At 46.4% G+C, this 21,262-nt stretch overlaps 1 protein-coding gene across 1 annotated transcript; it reads left to right on the top strand.

The window, feature by feature from the left end:
• Nucleotides 1-97: 97 nt before the first annotated feature.
• Nucleotides 98-21,081, top strand: COG7 (component of oligomeric golgi complex 7). The gene is made up of 17 exons (XM_086759974.1): nt 98-356; nt 960-1,108; nt 1,617-1,733; nt 1,913-2,081; nt 3,994-4,076; nt 4,856-4,978; nt 6,705-6,903; nt 9,013-9,140; nt 9,732-9,886; nt 11,053-11,169; nt 11,692-11,757; nt 12,530-12,716; nt 13,735-13,875; nt 14,334-14,417; nt 16,029-16,143; nt 17,449-17,592; nt 18,850-21,081. The coding sequence occupies exons 1-17, from the start codon at nt 191-193 to the stop codon at nt 19,014-19,016; spliced, it is 2,310 nt and encodes a 769-aa protein (XP_086616100.1). The 5' UTR covers nt 98-190; the 3' UTR covers nt 19,017-21,081.
• Nucleotides 21,082-21,262: the final 181 nt, after the last annotated feature.

Below are 21,262 nucleotides of genomic sequence, written 5' to 3'. Positions count from 1 at the left end.
CCGCGCCCGGGCCCCGGGGCTTCCGTTCTACCGCCTGGGCCTGCCCCGCCCGCCGGGCCCCGGAACGCCCCGCCGACGGTGGCCGGCAGGCGCCGCGGCTACGGTGGCCGGCAGGGCGTGGCGGCGCGTTTCCGGGTGGGCGGCCTGGCGGCGCGGGTCCCCGGCGCGGGCCCGGGGAGAGGCGGCGGCGATGGATTTCTCCAGGTTCCTGTCGGATGACTTCGAGGTGAAGAGCTGGGTGAACGCGGCCTTCCGGGCCGTGCAGCAGGAGGCCCCCGGGAAGGTGGACGCGCACGCCGCCACCCTGGTGATGAAGTTGCAGCTCTTCATCCAGGAGGTGAACAACGCCGTGGAAGGTGAGGGGGCGGCGGGGCTCGGGCCGGGCCGGTAGCCCCGGGCCGCCGCTGAGGTGTGAAGGCCTCGGGCCGCAGCCGGTGCCGGGCTCCCTCCTTCGGGGAACCTCGGGCTGCAGCACCGGCTGGGGTGCGCCGGTGGTCGCTGCGACCCGGCGGGTCTGAGCCAAACGCTGGGCAGCCGCTGTCCCTGCCGGGGGGGGCGAGCCTGGGTGCTAGGAAAAACTTCTGCACCCAAAGAGTGGGCAAGCACCGGGCCAGGCTGCGCGGGAAGGCGGTGGAGTCGCCGTCCCTGAAGGGGTTGAGGAGACAGGTGGATGCGGCGCTTAGGGACGCGGTTTGGTGTTAGGCTTACGTGTGGGCTTGGTGATCTTCAGGGTCTTTTCCAACCTAAACGGTTCCACAGTTCTATGGTAAAGTACGTATTTACATTTAAAAGGTATAACTATATTTTTGTTGTTTAGTGTTTTGCTTTGTTGAGTTTTTGTTTTGTTTTGTTTTGTTTTGTTTTTAAATGTTTAAGATTATATAGGATTATTGAAAACCTCCCTCGTTCCTGCACGGGTTCTCAGGCCCTCCTCACTGTGCCGCTTGGTGTTTCCGCAGAAACGAGCCACCAGGCTCTCCAGAACATGCCCAGAGTCCTCCGGGAAGTGGAAGTCTTGAAGCAGGAGGCAACATTCCTGAAGGAGCAAATGATCCTTGTTAAAGAAGATATCAAGAAATTTGAGGAAGACACAGCTCAGTCAATGCAGGTAGGTTCTTGTCTTACTTAGTGTTTATCTGCAACTTTTGAAATTCTGAAGTTTCCGGGCTTGTTCATATTAAACAATCTTGTGAGCTCAAGAGAAACACAAATGCTTCTTTTAGAGTTAATGGTAGAAAAGTGGCTGTGACAGAGACTGGTGCAGTCTGCGTTTCCTGAGGAACAGCTGGTCACGTTTCGCTTCGGACAGAGTTACCTGACTGGGGACTCTGACTTCTGCCCAGACTTCTGCCAGTTGTTAGCTGGGGTGTGTAGCATTTTTCAGGCAAAACGGATGTTAAAAGTACAAATGCAGAATTCAAACTGACCTTTTGTTGTTTGACTTTGGAAATTAATTTAACACCTCTAGCTCTTTCAGCCAGTTCCTTCCTCCTTGTAACAGGCGTGATCATTGCCCCGGATTTTAGAAATCCAAACCAACAATAACTCCCGTGATGTAAGTGTCTGTGGTGCCTATCTTTTGTTTCAGTGGGCAACGTCACATTTTTTTCCCTCAGGTTCTGGTAGAGATTGACCGAGTGAAATCCAGAATGCAGCTGGCTGCCGAGTCACTTCAGGAAGCAGACAAATGGAGCACGTTAAGCGCAGACATTGAAGAGACTCTTAAAACACAGGTAGATACCCCATTAGTCTTTTTGTTCTTTGTGCCTTCAGCCATCCAGGGAAACTGTTTAAAAGTAGGTTTTTGAAGTGACTTTAAAACACGTACCTGTTTGTAAAACATCACGGTGGAGCTGGCACTAATGCTTTCCGAGGTGACGTTCGGTAACGGGGTTGCCTTTCCCTGGTGCAGGATGTGTCTGTGATCTCGGCCAAGCTCACAAGTATGCAGAGCAGCCTGGCTATGCTCGTGGATACGCCAGATTACTCCGAGAAGTGCGTGCATCTTGAGGCGCTGAAGAACCGACTGGAGGCCATGGCCAGCCCCCAGATTGTCGCTGCCTTTACCTCCCAGTCTGTAGGTCAGTAAGTCTGGGTGTCGTTTACTGTCAGTGCAGAGTTCATTTTCTTTAAAAATTAAAGTGTTGTTTGGGTGGGGAGTCTATGTCCTGAAGCTTCCTGGCACTGGGTTGTGTGTTTTTCTGGTGGAGCCAGATGCCGTGAAATGTTGCGTGCTCTGCAGCTGCCTGCGGTCCGGTGCATTTTTTGTTCTCTTACAGGTTGGTGTACCTGTGGCTGCCATGGGAAATCGGGAACACGTGTGCTGGGTTTATAGGCCACGTAGCTGTGTGACATGGAGGTGCTGAGGCAGGGCTGCCCTGCTGTCATAGCTTAGGTATGGATGGGTGCCCTCCCAATGGGGAGTGCTGCTCAAGTAAGCAGGAGACTGGTTTTGCGTTATGATAGTGCTCCTGCGCATTTCTCTTACAGCTTGGTGTTGTAATCAATAAGGAAATTCATTTGGAAACATCCTGACTCCTTGCTACTGCTTAAAAGTTGTTTTATAAACTCTTCTGTAGAAGATTGACTTTTTGGACTGTTCTTGGTGCTCCTCTTTCCTTATCCTGCTGTCACAGTGCTTCTGAAAAATGCCTGTTCTGGTTGTTGCCCCTCGTCTCTGCGCTCCCTGAGGTCCCGGGGAGGGTCTGGGGCTGCGGCGCTTTTGCCGCACAGCGCTCTGCGCAGCTGGTGTCCGCGTAAAGGTGAGGCGCAGCAGCGTGTGACTGCAGACGGCTGGGGGAGCAGAGGAGGGAAGAAGCTCTGTCTGCTGTGTTTCTAACAAATGTGTTTAATCCTTGGCACGTGTTTCTCTCTCTTCTCCCCAACTCCTCCGCTGGCTTTTCTTCTTTGCACAATCTCCTTTTTTCTTGAATGGTGCTCGTCACCTTCACAGTGACGAGCCTTTTTTCTGCTGTTGCAGTGCGTTACCCTTTACAGACAAATTAAAGGGTAACATTTTGGAATATTTTTTCTGCTTAGGATGAAAATAAATTGAATATTCTTATTCTCTGTGAGTTCTCCACTAAATAAAACACACAGGTGCAAGAAAGCTGCTGGCAGCAGGTCTGCTGGTACGAGGTCCTGTGCTAAGACATACTGTTAGGGTAATTCCCTGGGGGCACTGTTTGCGTTCTCTCAAAATCGGTTCTGGGCATGTGAAGACAGAAGCTTTTTTTTTTTTCTTTTCCCATTGAAGAGAGTTTCTTTGTTTACTGTGGAGTAATGTTTTTCCCTGAAGTCCAGCTGCTGTAACTGCAATACAGGTCCGTAAGCATATCCTCAGAGAGTCTGCGTTCTGTGACTTCCATGGCTGGAGGGCACTTCAGGTTACTCAGGGTTCTAGTTTATCTGCCTTCTGGGTGCTGTTTGAAAAACAAAGTCTATCTCTAACTAATTTCTAGCTGATTTCTCTAACCCCAGGTGTGTTTTGTGGACAAAACTGTAGTCATCCCCCTTAGGGTAAAAACCAGACTTTGGGGAGCTTGGACGTCAGTGCTTTGTGGAAGAGCTGACTGTGGCAGTGGTCAGCCTCGAGGCAGTGAGCTTCGGTGTCAGTCTGAGGGGTTCTGAACGCAGAGCTGAGGACGTTGTGAGGAACGTTCTGGTTTTGTAGACAGCGGCTTGTTTCTGGAAAATAATGGTTTCCTTCTGGGAAATGCTCTGGTTTTAGCTGTCTTTAATACAGGTACATTTAGTGGTTAAGAAGTTAAATTTAAGAAGTTAAGTTCATTCCTTGTGTCTGCTACCTGTTCTTGTTTGAGTGTGGGTTTCTCTGCTCCTATTTGAGAAGGTAAGCCAACAAAAGGTGAAAGTGTGTCTGTGTGTATAGGCTGTTGTGTGTATTCCCTTAAAAGCAGGGTTCTCTTGCTCGGTTTGACTAGTGTCTCGCTGTCAGCTTTGACCCTTAACTGCCTGTTATTTTGTTTTGTTTAGATCAGGCAAAAACGTTTGTTAAAGTCTTCACCGAAATTGATCGGATGCCTCAGCTTCTTGCTTATTATTATAAATGTCACAAGGTAAGTACCTTGAAAATGTTTTGATGTGGCAGGATAAGTATTTGAATTCTTGCTTGGCTTGGGCTGTAGGGGGAGCTGCCACATCGTGTATTTTACCTTTCCTGCTCCAGGGAGGATGGAGCCTGTTCTTTTCTGTGTTTCATTCTCTGACTTCTCTTTCTGGCTCTTAGCAGCTTTGATTACTCCCCGTGTTCCAGGAGTAATTCTCCATGCAGGGCTTTGTCTTCCTTCCTGCAATAGACATAGGATTTATGCGTTCTGCTTGGTTTCTCTGTACTTTATAGTTTTGCTTTGCTTTTCTTGGATGTGGCTATGTCAGCAATAACTTTATTGCTGCAACTTGTCAGCTGCTGACTTCTGTAAACTCTTTTCAGGTAAGATTAAAAGTTGGAATTCCAGACAGTTCTGTAGCCATAACCTGATCCTCAAAAGTTCTCTCGTGACTGTGACTTTTGAGGATTAAGTTCAAGGCTGGGGCTTGCCAAGTATTTAAACTATTCTGTGGGGGTATCAGTTACAGTCTCATTTTATGAGTAAAATACCAATGTTAATTAAATCTTTGAATCAACTAAGAAGCCTCTGGCTTCATGCTGAAAGTCACTTCCTTCTGCGGTGCTAAGTTATAGCAGTGTTATGCTGAAATCTGGAGAGAGGAACGAGAGTGGGCATTGTGTTTCAGCAGAAGTGCTTTGCCTGCGAAGTTCTTGGTTTGAAATAAGAAAAGCTGGGTCTGTGGCCTGTCCGTTCTCCTCTTAGGATGGTTCTTATTGTCCCTGCAGGTGCAGCTGGTGGCAGGATGGCAGGATCTTTGCCAGAGTGACCTGAGCTTGAATCGCCAGTTGACTGAACTGTATGACACGCTCCTTGGGACCTGGCACTCACAACTCCAGTGGGCAACGCAGGTGCGGTGGCTGTTTAGTATTGATGCAGTGTGTGGGAGAGGGCGAGACTGAGCACGCTCTCTTAATTCTCGTAAAGCGCAGAGCAGTTCGTTGGTGCTCGCTCTGCTGAGTTACACTCTGTGCCTTATCAGTGCAAGACAGGGCTGGCAGCCTGCTTTGTTTCTTGTCCAGCTCTTGCAGACAAGGTTTGATTTCTGGTGTTCTACTGACAGCAAGGTTGCTGCGTTATTGACATTAAAACTGCTCTATCGCTTTCATCTGTATCTTAAGTTAAATCTAATTTGTTGGTGTTGCAAATGTGTGCTGTTGCAAGACATTTGAAATGCCCGAATTGCTTTACCACTTGGCCTGGAGGAAGCCCTCAAGGTCATACTGGGCTGATTCATGTCGCTCTGTGTAAGAGATCTGAGGGCTTCTGCTGTCACCCCTTGGGGTCTGTGTACTTGTTTTTTCTGCCAAGAGTAATGTAGGATCCAAAAAAGTTACTGTCCTTTAGTGAAATGAAAAAATAAGTAAGCCTGTAAGAGTTTGTCATCCATGGAGAGTAAGAGATTCTTATCTTCGTGTTAGGAAGCCTAGTGCGAGTGCGAGGCCTGCGCTGCAAAAGAGCTGTGTGTTGCCTTGAAATGTATTTTTTCTGCCTAATGATTCGATGTGAATTACAGGTCAGATGTCAGCTTACATTTTAGCAGATATTCTTTGAGCTGTGGATTGTGAGAGAGGGATGATGCACGGCGCAAAGCTCGTGTCACTCAGTCTCCTGTGTTGCTTCTGCTTTCTGAAGAATTCTTGGACCTTTTTCATGGTGATCCCAGCTTTCAAAGCAAATGAGTGAGAATAGTTGAGCAAAAAAAGTCACAGTAAAAGACTCTAACACATTTTATACTAGTGGAGTTGAGGGTGCTGTATGTAAATACAAGTTCTCAGCTTGATTACAGTCTTTCTGACCTTTGCAGTACTGACTTCTGCTGATCTGACCGGTAATTTGGCTTGTGATGTAGTACTATTTCTTCATATTTCACCAATATATGTATTTTTTCCCAACACACCTGTGTAAACTGAGTGCTCTATTTTCAGGTGCTCTTTTCTACCAGGTGGTTTTTTGAATTACTGCAGCGACTATGTTCTGCTGAGTTCAGTTTTTGATTTGTAGCTAACTTCTAGTTTCTTGGTTGCTGTATTCAACGCACAGTTTCAACGGTATAATAACATACTGACCTAGATTTTTGTGATCGAGCTGTCCTGAGTGCTAGGCCAGCAAGCTTCTTGCTGTCATAGCAGACCTTCTGTGCTGGGCGTGAGCCCAGATGGGACTGCTACTGCTTCCTCTGCCAACTCTTTGCTTCCTGGTTATGGCAGCTGGCCTCTCTGCTGACGGCATCTGCAAACTCATCTGTTCTGCCTCTCCAGTCCCTCCGTTTCGGGAGCCCGGGTCCCTGTGGCAAGGGCACAAGGGAGACTACAGTGGGCATGACCACCCCTGGAGAGCGGTGCTGCTTCCGGCAGCAGGGCAGCAGCGTGTGTTCAGGAAGGCTGGAGAAGGTATCAGCCCCTGGACAGACAGGACCTGCTCAGTTTGGAGAGGGACAGTCTGTCTTTGGTGAGACTGTGACGAGTGGTTTGTACGTTGTGGGGCTCTCCCTGGAAGCTGGTTTCTGCTGTCTGCTGCCTGTCTGTGTTCCTCTGAGATAACGTGGTTTTGCTAATAGCTTTTCTGTTACCACAGGTTTTCAAGAACCCCCATGAAATTGTGACTGTGTTGCTGATTCAAACTCTGGGAGCATTGGTGCCTTCCATCCCTGTCTGCCTCAGCACTGCCATGGAGAGGACGGGCCAAGAAACCAAGCTGACCAAGCTGCTGGAGCTCTACGATGCCACCACCCACTTCGCAAAAGGACTGGAAGTGGCAATGCTGCCAAACCTCAGTAAGGCTTTTGCGCTGTCGTTCTGTCCTGTCAGCTGCTGTGTAAAGTTCCGTTGTGGGATTTCGTGTAGTTTTATGTGAAAGGAGGGATTCTATCTCCCACAGTATTGACCAGTTGATGGTGTTTGCACCTTGGTGTGTGTACCTGCGTGTATCTTACACTAGAGATACTGACGCAGTACTGACTGAGTTTGCTGGAGTGGGCCTGTTCTGAGCATGCTTGCTGTCTTGAGTAAATAATATTTAGCACCTTTCCTTTTACAAGCATTAGTATTTCTTCTGTCTAACGGATGAGGAATGTCTCTAGGGAAGCTATCTGTGAAACCTAACGCAAAGATCACGAAGCGTAAAAGTCAAGGAGTTCCCTGGAATTAAGTCACACCTGACTAAACAAGAGAAATTGTGCTTGAAAGCTGCATCCCTTGGATTCTTAATTTTTATTTTGTAGTTTTTCTGTTGCTACTGGTTTATGTTTTAATCAAGTGAAAATTCAGGGCCAAATACTATTTCTGAACCATTGGCAGTCTATTCCCTGCAGCATCCTCAGAGTTTGATTCCAAATCTAAGCTGTGCTTTCCTTGCCCTGTGATATTTGTCATCTCGGTTTGGTCATGGCTTGATGAATAATTCCTGCAAACCACGAAGTAGTGTGGTGCTGTGTTTACACAGGTTTACGCCTGACTTGAACTGTTGGCTTTTTATAGTCCTTTGGTAATCTGGTAGGGCCCCTTCAAAGACTAGGTATGGGAAAATCCTAAATTAGAGCTAATGGAGCATTCCTAATGCTGTGTTCCCTGTGTTTGGTTCCTCATAACATTGTCTTGAGCTGTTTAAACCCAGATTCTTACTTGAATCTTACATGTAAATTATGATTACTGTGCCATTTCAGTGAGTATGACTGTCATTGTGTCTGTTGTCTTTGATTGCATGCTCTTGTCAGTCATGTTCTACCCTTGGCTTAGCTTAATTTGTGTTTTGTAATAGAAATGATTAAAAAGAACTTGGAAAAATTATGTCAAATTTTAGAAGATGATGGAACAGGAAGCTGCTGAACTGTTATCTGAGTGTGTTTGAAAAAAAAAAAAGAAAAATGTTCTTTATTTCCATCTGTTTTGCTGTGGGGTAAGATATTTGGGAAGAGAGATACCTCAAGAGTGGAAGGGCCAGTTGACTCAACAGAACAGGGTCAAACCAGTTCCTACGTATGTGTACGTGAGGGGAGGGTTCAGTTATGATTCATAGGATAATTCAGGTCGGAAGAGACCTCAGGAGATGATCTTGTCCAACCTCCAGCTCCAAGCAAGGTTTGTTGTGAGTTCAGACCATGTTACTCGGTATTGTCCAGTCTGATCTTGAAAACGTCCAACCGTGGAGATAGCACAGGCGTTGGACAACCTGCTCCATTGTTTGCCTGGCTTAGGGCGTAGAAACTTTCTCTTCCGTCCAGAATTCAAAGTAATTCTGGTTTGCTGCTATAGTTTGAGTTTGACGAAACTTCACAATAACAGCTAGTGCCGAAACTTCACAATAACAGCTAGTGCCTTGTTCTGATTGGAGAAATACATTCAGACCTGGCTTTTGTTTGGGTTTGCAGCTACCTGCTCAGAGGAATGGCACTGAAATGCTGAGTTCATAGTTCGTGTTCTGCTCTGGCTGCTGAATACTGTGAAGCAGCAGTGCTGTGTGAATTGGGTTAGTGTCAGCTATTTCAACCATGAACCAGACTTTCTGAATAATGAGGATTGCCCCTGTTTTAAGTGGTGGGAGTAATGTGTTTCACTTCTCAAATGGTTTTGATACCTTCGTCTTACTGTAGGCTGGAATGTTTATTAGATTTTTGTCACCCAGGCTGTTTTGGAGCAGTGAGTGATAATTTTCTAGAGGCACTTGTTGAAGTAGAACATCTTTGTTTTAGGAAGCAGGTAGAGATAATAACCTTGTTTTAAAAAAAAAAAAAAAATCTGTGTAGTTGAGACTTAAAGCTGTTGGGCAACATTCCAAGCCTGTGTAGGCAGCGTGCTCTAATTGAAGAACTACTGCATGTTCCTTCAAACAAGGTTTTTGGTAACATGTTCATCTATTTGTAGACTAAACATCTGATTCTTTGTAGAGGAGCAGAACCTGGTAAAAGTGATGGAGCTGGTGGAAGCCGTGTATGGTCCGTACAAGCCCTATCAACTGGAGTATGGAGACCTGGAAGAAGAAAATCTCCTCATTCAGATCAGTGCAGTGCCCTTGGTAACGTAGCAGTTTTCGTTCAGCTACACAGGGAGAGGCCTGAGCCTCTGCGAAATGCAGGGGTCTTTGTCATTGTTATTGCTGTCTTTCCTCGTCTCATGTTTTGGTAATATTTCCTGTTTGCAGTGTATTTTGACACTGTTAAGTAAATTTTGTTTACGAGATGAAATCAATTTCAGCAGCACTGTCAGGTCAGAGGTGACTCATTTCTTATGGTCCTTCGTCCAGTAACCCGCACTGTGTGGGTCTGCTGGAGAAAGACTTTTCCAAAATATTACTGTCAGCCAAGAGCCTGCTTCAGGTTCAATAGAATTTATTAAGAGCAAGTCTGGGGGCAGGAAAGTCCTTTTTGTGGAAGATTCTGTTGGTGGCAGATTGGTTTTTCCTTGAAGACTTGGTAAACATTGGATTCGACAGCCTGCCTTGGTTAACGGTCACATGCGGGAGGGTGGCAGCAGCCAGTGTTGTTCTCCCTGAAGCGTGTCACAGGCTGCAGGATACCGAGGGGATGATGTGTTACACAAGGTGTCTAATGCCTGGACACTCACTAAAAGAAGAGTCAGGCTCAGCTTTGTTGTTGTTGTTGTTTAGGAGCATTGGGAAGTAATTGACTGTGTCCAGGAACTGAACCATTCCGTGAACAAACTCTTCATTTTGGCTTCTGCAGCCGTCGACAACTGCATTAAGCTCACTGATGGACTGGGAGTGTGTGGGCTCCTTAAGGCCCTGAAAGCTCTGTTCACCAAGTAAGGTGCTTTTAGTTACGCTGCTGCGTTTGTCCTAAGGGAGTAGCAAGTATTCAGCCTGTGGCCAGGGACTTTGTAGCTTATGAAAAATGGCTGGGAGCGGAAAGTATCCGTAACCGTTACATGAATCATCTGACATCCCCTCCTACCACTTCATTCTGGCAGTGACTGTTTCTTAGGGGAAAAATGGAAGCTTTTACGGCTGAATGGAGACTTTCCTCAGCTACTTTCTATTCTAGTTGGACTGAATTTTCATTTTTAATAAGTACTTTTGGAGGGAAAAATGTTTCCCAAAGCAGAGTGAGACAAAGACAAATTAGGCTGGTGAAAGCAGAGCTCGGTGAGGAAATGTGTACTTACTGGGACAAGAGACCTTGCATTGAGAATCCACCCGTAAGGGGGGATACCCTAGGCAGCGAGGTTCTCTGTAAGTTCTTGTCTTATCGCCTTAGATAATATTCCGGTACTGATCACCTCCCTGTTCTTTCCTGATACTGAAAAAGCTGCTCACAAGGTGTGAATCAAACTGTTACCTTCCTGCCTTGTGAGGAAGAGGGAAGAGGAAAGCACACTTCTCTGATTTCACCTTCTTTATAGGCAATTACATAGCAATGTGCATGGCTCCAGCTTATGGGCATTATTTTAAAAAAAAGGAGGGGGGTGTGGGAAACAAAATGTTCTCCTTTTTATCCGTGTTCTCATCGAGGGAGTAACTGAGAAAACAGATTCATGAGATTGTTGTCACTGTGTTCCTGGAGTAAGGGCCAAGTGATGTTGAAGTAACAGTAGCCTTATAAACTATTTCTGGTCCTTCCTAGAAGATATGACTAGTGTAGTGGTCACAGAAATGCCTTACTCATGCCTTGTGACGGGAGTGGAGAGTTCCTGGGAACCCATAGGCGACAAATCGGAGTCACCACGCAAGGCCTGCTGCTCTGACTTTCTCCCTGTCTTCTGCGTAGGCTGGAGGGGGCTGGGGCTGCTCAGTTCGTCACATCCCTGTGTTTGGACTGCAACAGTGTCTCTTCTGAACTCCTTTTAATATTTCTGTTTCTTGTTTGGCCCGTGTAGAGGAGTGAGTGAGCAAATCGCAGCACACGCAGTTATCTGCTCTCCAGCCCGTTACTTTGTGCTGGTGCTTGTCTCTTCCCCGTTTCTCGTTATAGGTATACATCCGACTTTACAAATACACTGCAGTCTATACGACAGAAATGTAAACTGGATGATGTCCTGTCAGATTCCCTTTTCCAGGAGGACTGGACTGCATTCCAAAACTCCGTCCGGTAAAGGGGATTTTTTTGCCTGGCTCAGAACTGATGTTTGTGTCAGAGTCGGAAGGGAATTACTGGGGGTCAGTTTACACGAGTTCTCAGTGCAGAACACAGGGCTGTGCCCGCTTAGCTGCAGTGCTGCTGGGAGCAGCAGTATTAGTGACTGGGTTTCGGGTTGCTACTGGCACAGTAAGTGCTGTGAGGCTCTCCACCCTGTTGGGAGCAAGGCTGCATATTATATCACTTGAAATATCAGCAGCTCTTAGAATTTATCTCAGTGACAGTGAGCTGGCCTTAGCCATGGTGCCAAGTAGCATGTGGATGAGGCTGTTGGGGAAAAAAAATTCAGTATGTTATCAAGTGGATGCAAAGTTAACAGCCAAATTAACTCCTGACAGATGCGTCCCCTTTGGGCTGCGGTTTGGTGATTGCATTTTATAATTACCTGATACGTGTCTGAGATGGGTTGTCTGGAGGGGTCTGGCGCTATCTGCCTCGAATCTCACAACATGGTTTTGTCTTTTTCTTTCCCAGGATAATTACCACTTGCGGCGAGCTCCTTCGTCAGTGTGGAGACTTTGAACAGCAGCTGGCCAACAGGTAAGCACTGCTGAACTTAATCCATGAGCTGTCAGCATAGGTACCGAGTTGAAAGAAAACAAACCCAAGGCGCTTTTGTTGCGTAGAGTATGGAGGGAAGGCAGAGCCACTGTGATTTCCCCCATGCCCCCTCCCCATCTTTTGAAGTGCCAGAAGTGGGTCACAAACTGTTCCACTCAGTCATGTGCCCTGAGACACTTGCAGGAATACTTTTTCTTGGATACCTGGCTGGGCAATAAATGGACTGCTAGACTGGGGGCAGGAAGGAATTTTCCACCAGATCAAATTGGCAAGATTCGCACCTGCCTTGTGACACGGGGCATGAATCATGTGCTGAAATGAATCTAGGTGTGCCTTAACTGTGTGATCGATTCTTTGTGACTTGAGGAGCGTCAAGCACAGGCAGCAGGTAGATCTTTTGTTGCTCATAAGCAGTGCACTGTTTAGCCTCTGGTACATCAAAATGCTTTAGCCAGAATTGAGTGCCTCTGCTTGGTGCAGGACACAGTGGCCTGCAGCACATGGGAGCCTGGGTTTGTTCCCTATTTGCTAGACATTCTGAGAGTGCAATCCTCTCCCTTTCATCTCAGTATTTTTACAGTTTTTGAGTTGCTCTCGTGGTAGACGCGAGTTATCTGTAACTAGTGTCTGCCACGAATTAATGCACTCTCCCTTGAAGTAAGGTAAAGGTAGTGTTGGTCCTTGGACCAACGAGAGTAACAGTGCTCATTTCAGAGGGCTCTGTTGGTGACTTTTGTGTCCTTGTTTTCAGGATTTTGTCAACTGCTGGGAAGTACCTCTCGGACTCCTACAGCCCTTGTAGTTTTTCTGGCTTTCAGGATACCAATTCTGCAGAAAAGAAGAGCTCTGTAAAGAACCCCTGGCAGGAATACAATTATCTTTTGAAGGAGAATCCGTCCGAGTATGCGAGCCTTATGGAAACGCTTTACACTCTAAAGGTAGCTCTGGTGCCTGGGACAGCCCGCCTCTATTACAGGAAGCTGCTGAGCCCACGTTTGGTAGATGAGACCTGGATTCCCCCTACAGCCTGATTGCTTTTCATTCTGCGTTGCAGCCTTTTGCTGGGCTATGTTCCAGGTCTTCCACAGAGACACCGATTGATCTGCTGAGAGATGAAGTGTCCAAACTTAGGAAGTCTGGACTCATTCCATCTCTCCCCGTCTCTCCTGGCTGTGTTTTGTGAAAGTGCACTGATCAGTTCAAGTGAGGGAGGTTTTGTCACAGAAAGCATTGGGAAAATTGTGCTGGAGCGACCTCAAATTCTGGAGCCCACGTGCAGGCTTCTTGAGACTTTCTTTGCCACTTACACCCTGCTGCCATATCCATTCTGAAACATAATTCTGCAGGGTCATTCATGCATGCATCGTGAACAGGGTAGAATGACTCCACTTATCTTCTTGTGGATCTAACTTATGTTTGCCATCGTCAGTCACATGTAGTAGAGAAGTCAAGGTTATGAGTTCTGTCTCTTATTTCCTCAAAATGTTTTGGTTTCTTTTGCACTTAATTTACCTGCAACTTGTGCAGCTCTGCCTTCAGTGTTACACATTTGACTTTAAAGCTTTGCTAAGCAGTCAAGTTCCGTAGGTACCCTTCGTGTAAAACTTGTGCTTAATTCCATGCAGGGAGTCGGTCAGTTGTGCCCTTTGAGTAAAAGGCAGTTTTGCCATCTTGTCTGCAAGTTTCTCGGTGTCTAGCCTGTACTGGTGCCTGGCATGGCTGGAATGCGATGCTCATTCTTTGTTCTACATTTCAGGGAGCAGTGACAGTTTTTGTCCTGAATAACGGGTCGGAATGGGGTATCCCAAGGGAAACAAGCTGTGGCAGTGCAGAGGAGAGCTCTTTTGTATTAGGATGGCCTAGTAAAACCTCTTTGAGAATGTTAACATGGCTTCTCTGTAGTCACTTTAATGATTTCTGTATGCAAACATTTTTCTGTGTCTCTGTGTGTGTTAGGAAAAAGGTACGAGTAACCACAACCTGTTGTCTTCATCGCGATCTGCCCTGAGCCGCCTCAACCAGCTGGCGCACCACTTGGCTTTCGATTCTGTTTTTCTTCGCATCAAACAACAACTCTTGCTCGTTTCAAAGATGGAGGTGAGTAACGGGTCCATCGATCCGATCTGAGCTGGCAGGGTTTACCGTGGGATCCCTTAGGGTGGAGTACAGCCCGATGTTGCTTACATGACTCCTTTTTAGAGTGTTTCCCTCTGGCATCACATTTCTTCCATGAGCTACAATCAGTGGAAAAGTTTACCTCCCTTCATCCACAGCATCAACAGACAGCTATGTTTACAAGCTCTGATGTTTGTTTGAGGTGTTGCTTTTCTGACCTCTGTGAGCATGTATTTTCCACAAGGAGCTGTGTGGAAAGGGTTGTCTGTGTTTTGGGCCTGAGGGAGGACAAGGAAGCTGTTTTTTCACCATCTGTGTTCTGCTTTCTAGAAGTCCTTGGGTAGTCACAGTTTGTGTTGCTGAGTGACACTTTCCTAGAATACTGATGGACTTCACACTCCGGAAAGTCATAGATTCCTTCTGCACATTTTGCCTTCCAGGGTTGGAATGCTGGTGGCGTTGGCGAGACCCTGACAGATGACCTGCCAAACTTCAGCCTGACCCCTCTGGAATATATCAGCAATGTAAGAGCATGCAGGGGTGGTTACTTGAAGCCCAGTGCTGGGGGAATCTCTTCTGTGTTTCCCCAATTTTTTGTAAAATCCTAGTATTCATTAAAGTTGTTGTATGGTGGTGATAGATGGCCCTCATCAGCTGTGCCATTCGTTGCAGCTTTTATGAAATGCCTGTCAAATTCTGGAATAGTGACAGAATGTTGGGAGTGCAAGGAGAGGTTCTTCCCTGTTGAACTGCACTGTCTGCAGCGTTAACTCTGGTGACAGGGTGGGAAATGCCAGTTTTTGTTTGTAGGAGTGCATACTGAGCATATCTTCATAATGCAGCCCGTGTAGCCCAGAGGTTCTTGCCATGTGTACTGGAGTGATTTAATCATACTGTGAAATTAAAAAAAGCTTGAGCTCTTACCCTTCTAATCCCCACGTGACTCCCTGGTTTCTCTTTCTGATGGAATAACCACAAAACCTTTCTGGCAGTGGGCTCTCTGAGGGGAAAGGAGGGGGAGCCGTTCGTTCCTTCTGCCTGGGCACTCCTCAGTTCTGTGCTGCTGAGCAGCGTTCAGAGTGCTTCCCCTTCCGCTTGGCGTTTCAAGGCTCTGCCAAATTTGCAGTTCAGATATTGATGTTATCTGCTATTATAATCTCAATAAAAGATATAATTTGATAAGCAAGTTGTTTATGTTGCTACCATTCTAAGAGGCTGAGTGTGCTCCTTTGCCACTTGAATTGGAAGCTAAAACTGAGATGTGTATGGTTGTTACTCGATTCTGGGAGGAATCAAAGGACGTTTCTGCCTGTCCAAGGCAAAGAGGAACTTCAGAAAATTTCAGATACAAAGAGTTTGTTTTCTGACGTCTGTTCAGATCTACGCTTTATTCTGCTGCTGAGTGATAGATGGGCCAAGGTTGAGCCCAGGCTTTGTCTTGAAATAACGCTGCTGCATCGTGCAGTAAAATGGAAAATCAAAAAACTAAACTAGAGTTTAGAAACAAATTGATGTGGCTTATGTGCTGCGTAGAAGAAAAGGCAGATGATGTGAGCTCAGGAAAAAGCTATTAATGACCATGCTTCACAACGAGGAGGGAGAGTACTCTGAACTGTATCTGCATCTAGGAAGAATCTCTATGGCAGCAGAAAATCACTTTATAAACAGTGCAGCACTTGTATGCCTGACGTGATGTATCTTAGGTGTGCAGATTTGCAAGCACCATCCCTGTTTGGGAGTGATGTGTTTCTGTTATTCATGATTATATTTTCACTGGAGTCCGTGTTTCCTCTTCTGTGGTTTTGTTTGGTCAGTCTCTTAGATTCTACTCTAGGAAACAAATTGCCAGGAACACTCCAGAGATCAAAGGTTTGCTTGGAGTACTGCTTCTCTGTGCACGTTTTTCTTAACATGATTGTTTCAATGGCTGGTTCTCTACCCTTGTGAAAAATTATTTCTTGTGTAATGATGAGCAAGAGCCAAGGTGTTTCTGCGCAAATGTAGGTTAGTGAATTGCTGTCAAGCTCAACTTTCTGCTGTCAGGTTTGCATTACTGCAGTTGACTTTTTTTTTCCCTAGCAAAGTACTTGCTCTGCATCAGTTCAGTGACTCAGCTCTTTGTGCTTTTATTCCAGATTGGGCAGTATATTATGTCGCTTCCTCTCCACCTTGAGCCATTTGTCACCCAAGAGGATTCTGCTTTGGAACTGGCATTACATGCTGGAAAACTGCCTTACCCCCCAGAACAAGGTAGGGTGAAGCCAAAGACTCGAAGTGTCTGGGGGAAAGCTGTCACGTTTTGACATTACGTGGGGGTGATGTGTTACGGTAACAAAGCTGTTTGGGATCCCTTTCCTTGTGAACAACTTTTTCCTCTGCCTCTTTTCTCTGTAAATCCAGGAAAAACTACTGTTATACGCTGTGTGACATGCTAGCCTGGGCCCATCTGTGACAAAGGTTAGGAGCCCATGGTCAGAAACTGGTCTGCTGTCCGTGTTGTTTTGTGCAGGTTTTGCATCTCTGGGAATTTCTTTTCTTAAGAGTCTGACCAGGTGTTCTAGTCTCTGTAGCCAAGTTCTTGCTCAGATGGGACACAATTCTGGAGCACTGACCACTTCTTTAAATTTTTCTTTTTCATCCTATATTAGCTCCAGCTGAAAAATCGTTAGAGCTTCATCACTGTTACTGTCAGTGCCACCTAATTGTTTAGTGATTAGATACCAGCCACAATGATTAAAACCCCCGTGCTGAAGTGCAGTGGGTGGCTCCTGTAGGAGACAGCTACAGCCCGGGTGCCTCTTCAGAACTTTGTCCCTGGAATGCACGGAGTTCTTTCTGCATGGTGTTCCTTAGTTTCCTTCAGCAAGCTGAGTTTTGGCTCACGTTCCTTCTTCAGATGGCTGTCTGTACCTACTGTGTTGTTAATCCTGCTGCAGTTAACAGCAGTAGCTACATAATGCTTCCCAGCAGGTTGGCAGCGCACCATGGTTTGCTGTGGTTAATCTCTTCTCAGTGTTTATTTCCACTGACAATCAAGGAGCTTGGTGTTTACAGTCTTCCTCTAGTCTTCTGAGAACTTTATCTTTAGTTTAGATATTAGCATTGTTTTGTCATCTTAAAGCATTTACATGTTTAACAGCTCGTTAACTTTCAAAACACTTAGGCACACAGAATGCCTTTAGGGCTTCAAAAGAACCCAGACCTGTGAATCCTTGTCATTGCAGCAGTTTGGTCCTAGAAGATGATCCTGTAGAACGTGGCAGGTTGTGCCCCTGGTCCCAGCCTGATCGCCTGTCAGCCCGCTGGAAATGGCTTAAGCCGGACAAAGAAGAGAGGAAAGCGTTCTGGGTCTGGAGCCAACTTTCAGTGTTGTGTAGTGTCAGGGAGGATGTGTAGCTGCTTTGATTACTCCAGAACCAGCTGATAAACTCTGAACCCTAATGGATGCCTTAACATCTTGTTGAAGAAACAGCTGTTTATGAATTGTCTTTTGTTGCAAAACCAGACAGTGCAGGTGAGTGAGACTGCTGACAGGTAATGACATTTTCTGTCCAGGAGATGAATTGCCGGAGCTGGACAACATGGCTGACTACTGGCTGGGCTCCATCGCCAGAGCTACCATGCAGACTTACTGCGAAGTCATCCTGCAGATACCAGAGCTCACAGCACATTCGACAAAGCAGCTTGCCACAGACATTGGTAAGCTTGGTGCACGCGCTGTCCTGAGAGCTGTTGCGTTAACACACGGGCTGCTCTGCCATTACGTTAGCTTTGAAGGAACTGCAGCCTGGGTTTCTTCCTTAATCATGAGCATATGATCTTTTCCAAGTGTAGCAGTGCTCTTTCCCTTCTCATAGATGCTATGTACTGCCAGTATGTGCCTTACGGGCTTACACAGCGTGTGCCAAGCCTGTTGGGAAGCGCGGCAGTGGATTACGAAGGGGGCAGCTGGTTGATTTCTCCCATTCACTTGACAGCTGAAGTAGGGAAGATCAGCTAAAGGCCTTCTAAAAGTTGTTGTGGAGCACTTGACCAGCATCCTTTTGTACAAAACCTGTAGGATCAGCTCCTCTGCCGTGGTTAGCTGACTGCCCTGCTGCTCTGAAGGTTCTGGGTGGCTGAAGTTACTTTCAGCATGGAGGAATTTTCAGCAGCAAAGTGAGAGATGGTTGGCACACGTTCACCTCTGCCTTCTCCCATGCCGTGCAGAGTAGCTGGGGCAGGACTGATGGAATGTGCTGGGGAGGGCATTTCTGCAGGAGATGGAGGAGATGGATTTTTCTTATCTGAAGCTGATGAAAGTGTCACGTTGAGACCACTACAGCTATTGTAAACACCACTTAGTCCTTTCTCTGCTGTAAATCATGGATGCTGATTTTCCTACGGCCAAGCTCCAAAGTGTCTTCTCCTCAGCTTGCCCTGAGAGTGTGCTTGAATAATGCCAGTGAACTCAGCCTGGATCTTTCTTTTGGTTTTTTTTTGGTTTTTTTTGGCATTGCTTAAACACAAAGCAGTGGCCTAGTTTCTTGGCTGTCTCTCTGCCATCCTTAGTTCCCCAGCTGACCTGGAATCAGTGAGCTGGAGCTCCCTCCTGCCTGACAGCTGTTCGTTCTGCAGAGCTTCCCAGCTTTGTGCAAACTCTTTGCCTTTGAAGGTGGGATTGCGATGGTTTATCTGTGACAGTGGTGAACGACCATCCCAAGGGTGTCATGAGCAAGTACCGAAACGTGGCAGAATGTGCTCAGTCCTCTGAACAAAACAGCTGGTTGTCTAAGTTAGTGTACAGGCAGTCAAAAATACACACCAGTCGGCAGTTAGATTCCAAACGCACCGCTGGTTTGTGTGGTTTTGAGCTCTCAGTGGCAGGACTCTAGCTGTCATGAAGAACGAAAAATAGCTTTTATTTGCACAGTGTCTGCTGCCTGTTCAAACACATGTTCGTCCTTAATCTTACAGATTATCTAATAAATGTGATGGATGCCCTTGGCCTGCAGCCATCAAGAGCACTGCAACATATTGTAATGCTGTTGAAGGCAAAACCAGAGGACTACCGCCAAGCTGCAAAAAGCGTGCCACGCAGAATGGCCAGCAGCATCGCTGCCATGAGAGGCCTGGAGTGTTAGCTGTCGCGTCCCTGCTGCTGGACACTTTCAAGGGCTGGATGTTCGAGGGGTTTTTTTTATTTCCTTATAAACTTTGCAAGGACAGTGAAAATGTCTCCAGGGATTAGGGGAATTGATTTCTGAATAACTTCTAGTAAATATCTTTGTCTAGGAAAAGCTTGTTCCATTTTTCCATCTTCAGAAGTGAGGAAAGATATCCTACAGGCAAATTGACCAAAACCTGTCTGGATGACCTTGAGTAGGCTGAGCAGTGCTGACTCCTGACGGGAAATGTTCTGCTGGTTGCTGGAGAGTTCCTGCTTCATGGCGGTGAGATGACTGGCTTTTTCAGAAAATTTAATCAATTCTGGACCTAAAATTATGGGGTAGGTGTAACAAAGATCAGCTGATTGGAAGCTCTTCTGGCTGGAGGCAATTGTCTTTGCTCAAGTCTGTCATTATTCCCAACGTCAAGAAGCAGTCTCATCACTCAGTAGATGAGGCATGAGCAAGCTCAGCCTGAGAATAAAACCAGTTTTGTGTTGTTCCTTGTGCGATGGATGTATTCTACTGAAAGCTATGAAGTTTATAAGAAATTTAATGAAAGAGTTGCTTTCTTGTAAAATTTATTAAAGCTTGATATACAGATCTTTGTAAAACAACTTGTCCAGCCTAAGTATGCTTCCAACGCTCCAAGCTTTTTTTCTTAGGAGAGAACTGGACAGAATGCAGGGAGATCCCAAAACTGGAATGCCAGCTGTGTGAGATGGTGCTGGAAAGACCTCACGTGCAAACTCTTCTGTTTTGGAGGGGAAAAACATCTTTCTTCCCCTTATCGGTATCTACTTCTGTGGTTTTCTCCTTCTCTTCACCACCAGATGCCTTGGGGGAATAACTCTTTTCTGAGCGCCCATGTCTTTGCCTCTTCTTTCCTTAACGTGGTTCAGGCTGCTCTAATCGTGTTCAGCCTGATCCACAAACCTTTCTGCTGGCTTTGTTTTTTCCCTGTTTTTTTTTCCGTGGCAGCCTCTGTCTTTTGGCCAGCTGTCAGTTCTTGTCTGCCTTTTTGGACTCGTTAGCCTGATAAGTTCTCCCCGGGTGACTGTGCTTAGCTGCCACAGCTGCCTCTCTTCTGGGCAGGCCCATGTCTAGTTTTGTCACGCCAACGTCTTCTCTGTGTTTTGTAGCACACGTGTAACATGCCAATACGGGCTTACATTTTACCAGTGCTTTGTTTTTTTGAGTGAAATCGGATTCCTTTGCTGTTCTCAGCTGGAGTTTGGTGATATTTTACTGACAAAACTACAGTTTGGGGAGTTGAGGAGAGCAGAGGTGTTTTAAACAGTTTTTTTTTGTTTCATAAATTTTGGCACCTAAAAAATTTCAGAGCAGGGAAGTAAAATGTGTTTTCTGGAATGTTATTTTTTTCTTGGCAGGGTTTTCAGTTAGATTTTTACTGGTTTGTTTCAGACTGTGAAAAGTCTATTAAAAAAATCCCCAGATGAATGGGAAATTTGGTACGACATTGAGTTGGGACTTCTTAGATGCCTCATTCGGCTGCAGTTTGTGAAGCCTTTCCCCTGGAGAGCTCTGTGCCCGGTCCCGTGCAGTGCGCAGCTGGGTCTTCCAGCGGCTGCACTGCTGCTGCGGCAAGGAAAACCCCTTTGTGCACATACGCTTATCTGCGATCGGTCCATTTGGGGAGAGAGCCAAGCTGGTAAAGCACCCAAGGCAAGTGCCTGAGACACTTTCCACTTTTATTGGTTGTCAGACGCCCTCCATAAACCAGCAGTGACTGGAATGGTAAACTGTCCGTGTCCTGCCCAAGAACATGCTGTTCCCATTTACCCTTGGTGTGAGACGAGTGAATCTCGCTGTTTGCGCCTCTCCCGTCCTTCTCCTGCTGTGTCCCTGGGAGGTGAGGATTTTTGAGGCTGTTCTTTGCCTACTGCTGTTGCATTTCACAGGGCAAATGGTTCCGTCCTGGGCAGGTGCCTAGCTGAGGCTGAAGGTGTGAAATTGAAAATAAAAACTTTATTTTACGTTACCATGACTTTTGGAGCTAATAATAAAATTTTAAAAATTCGTTAATTGAGTTTTATTTAAAAATCAAGGCTGCAGATATTCTATACGCAGTTATCTTTAACTCCTGCAGCAGTGTTAGAGCAGCTGTACACCGGTAACTAAGGGTCTGGCTTTTTCAGTGAATTTTGAACACAGAGGTTTCCCGACGCTGGGCAGCATCAGCGATGCGGCAGCATCTCATC

Source organism: Chlamydotis macqueenii, chromosome 15 (assembly GCF_036417535.1).
Source record: "Chlamydotis macqueenii isolate bChlMac1 chromosome 15, bChlMac1.mat, whole genome shotgun sequence".
NCBI classification, from domain to species: Eukaryota; Metazoa; Chordata; class Aves; order Otidiformes; family Otididae; genus Chlamydotis; species Chlamydotis macqueenii.
Note: the sequence above shows the minus strand (reverse complement) of the source record. Positions and strands in the feature narration are given on the sequence as shown.

Coding starts and splice junctions, on each gene's coding strand:
- COG7 (XM_086759974.1), top strand. CDS start 191: ATGGATTTCTCCAGGTTCCTGTCGGATGACTTCGAGGTGAAGAGCTGG. Junction 357..959: donor GGTGAACAACGCCGTGGAAG/GTGAGGGGGCGG, acceptor GTGTTTCCGCAG/AAACGAGCCACCAGGCTCTC. Junction 11,170..11,691: donor GCATTCCAAAACTCCGTCCG/GTAAAGGGGATT, acceptor TTTCTTTCCCAG/GATAATTACCACTTGCGGCG.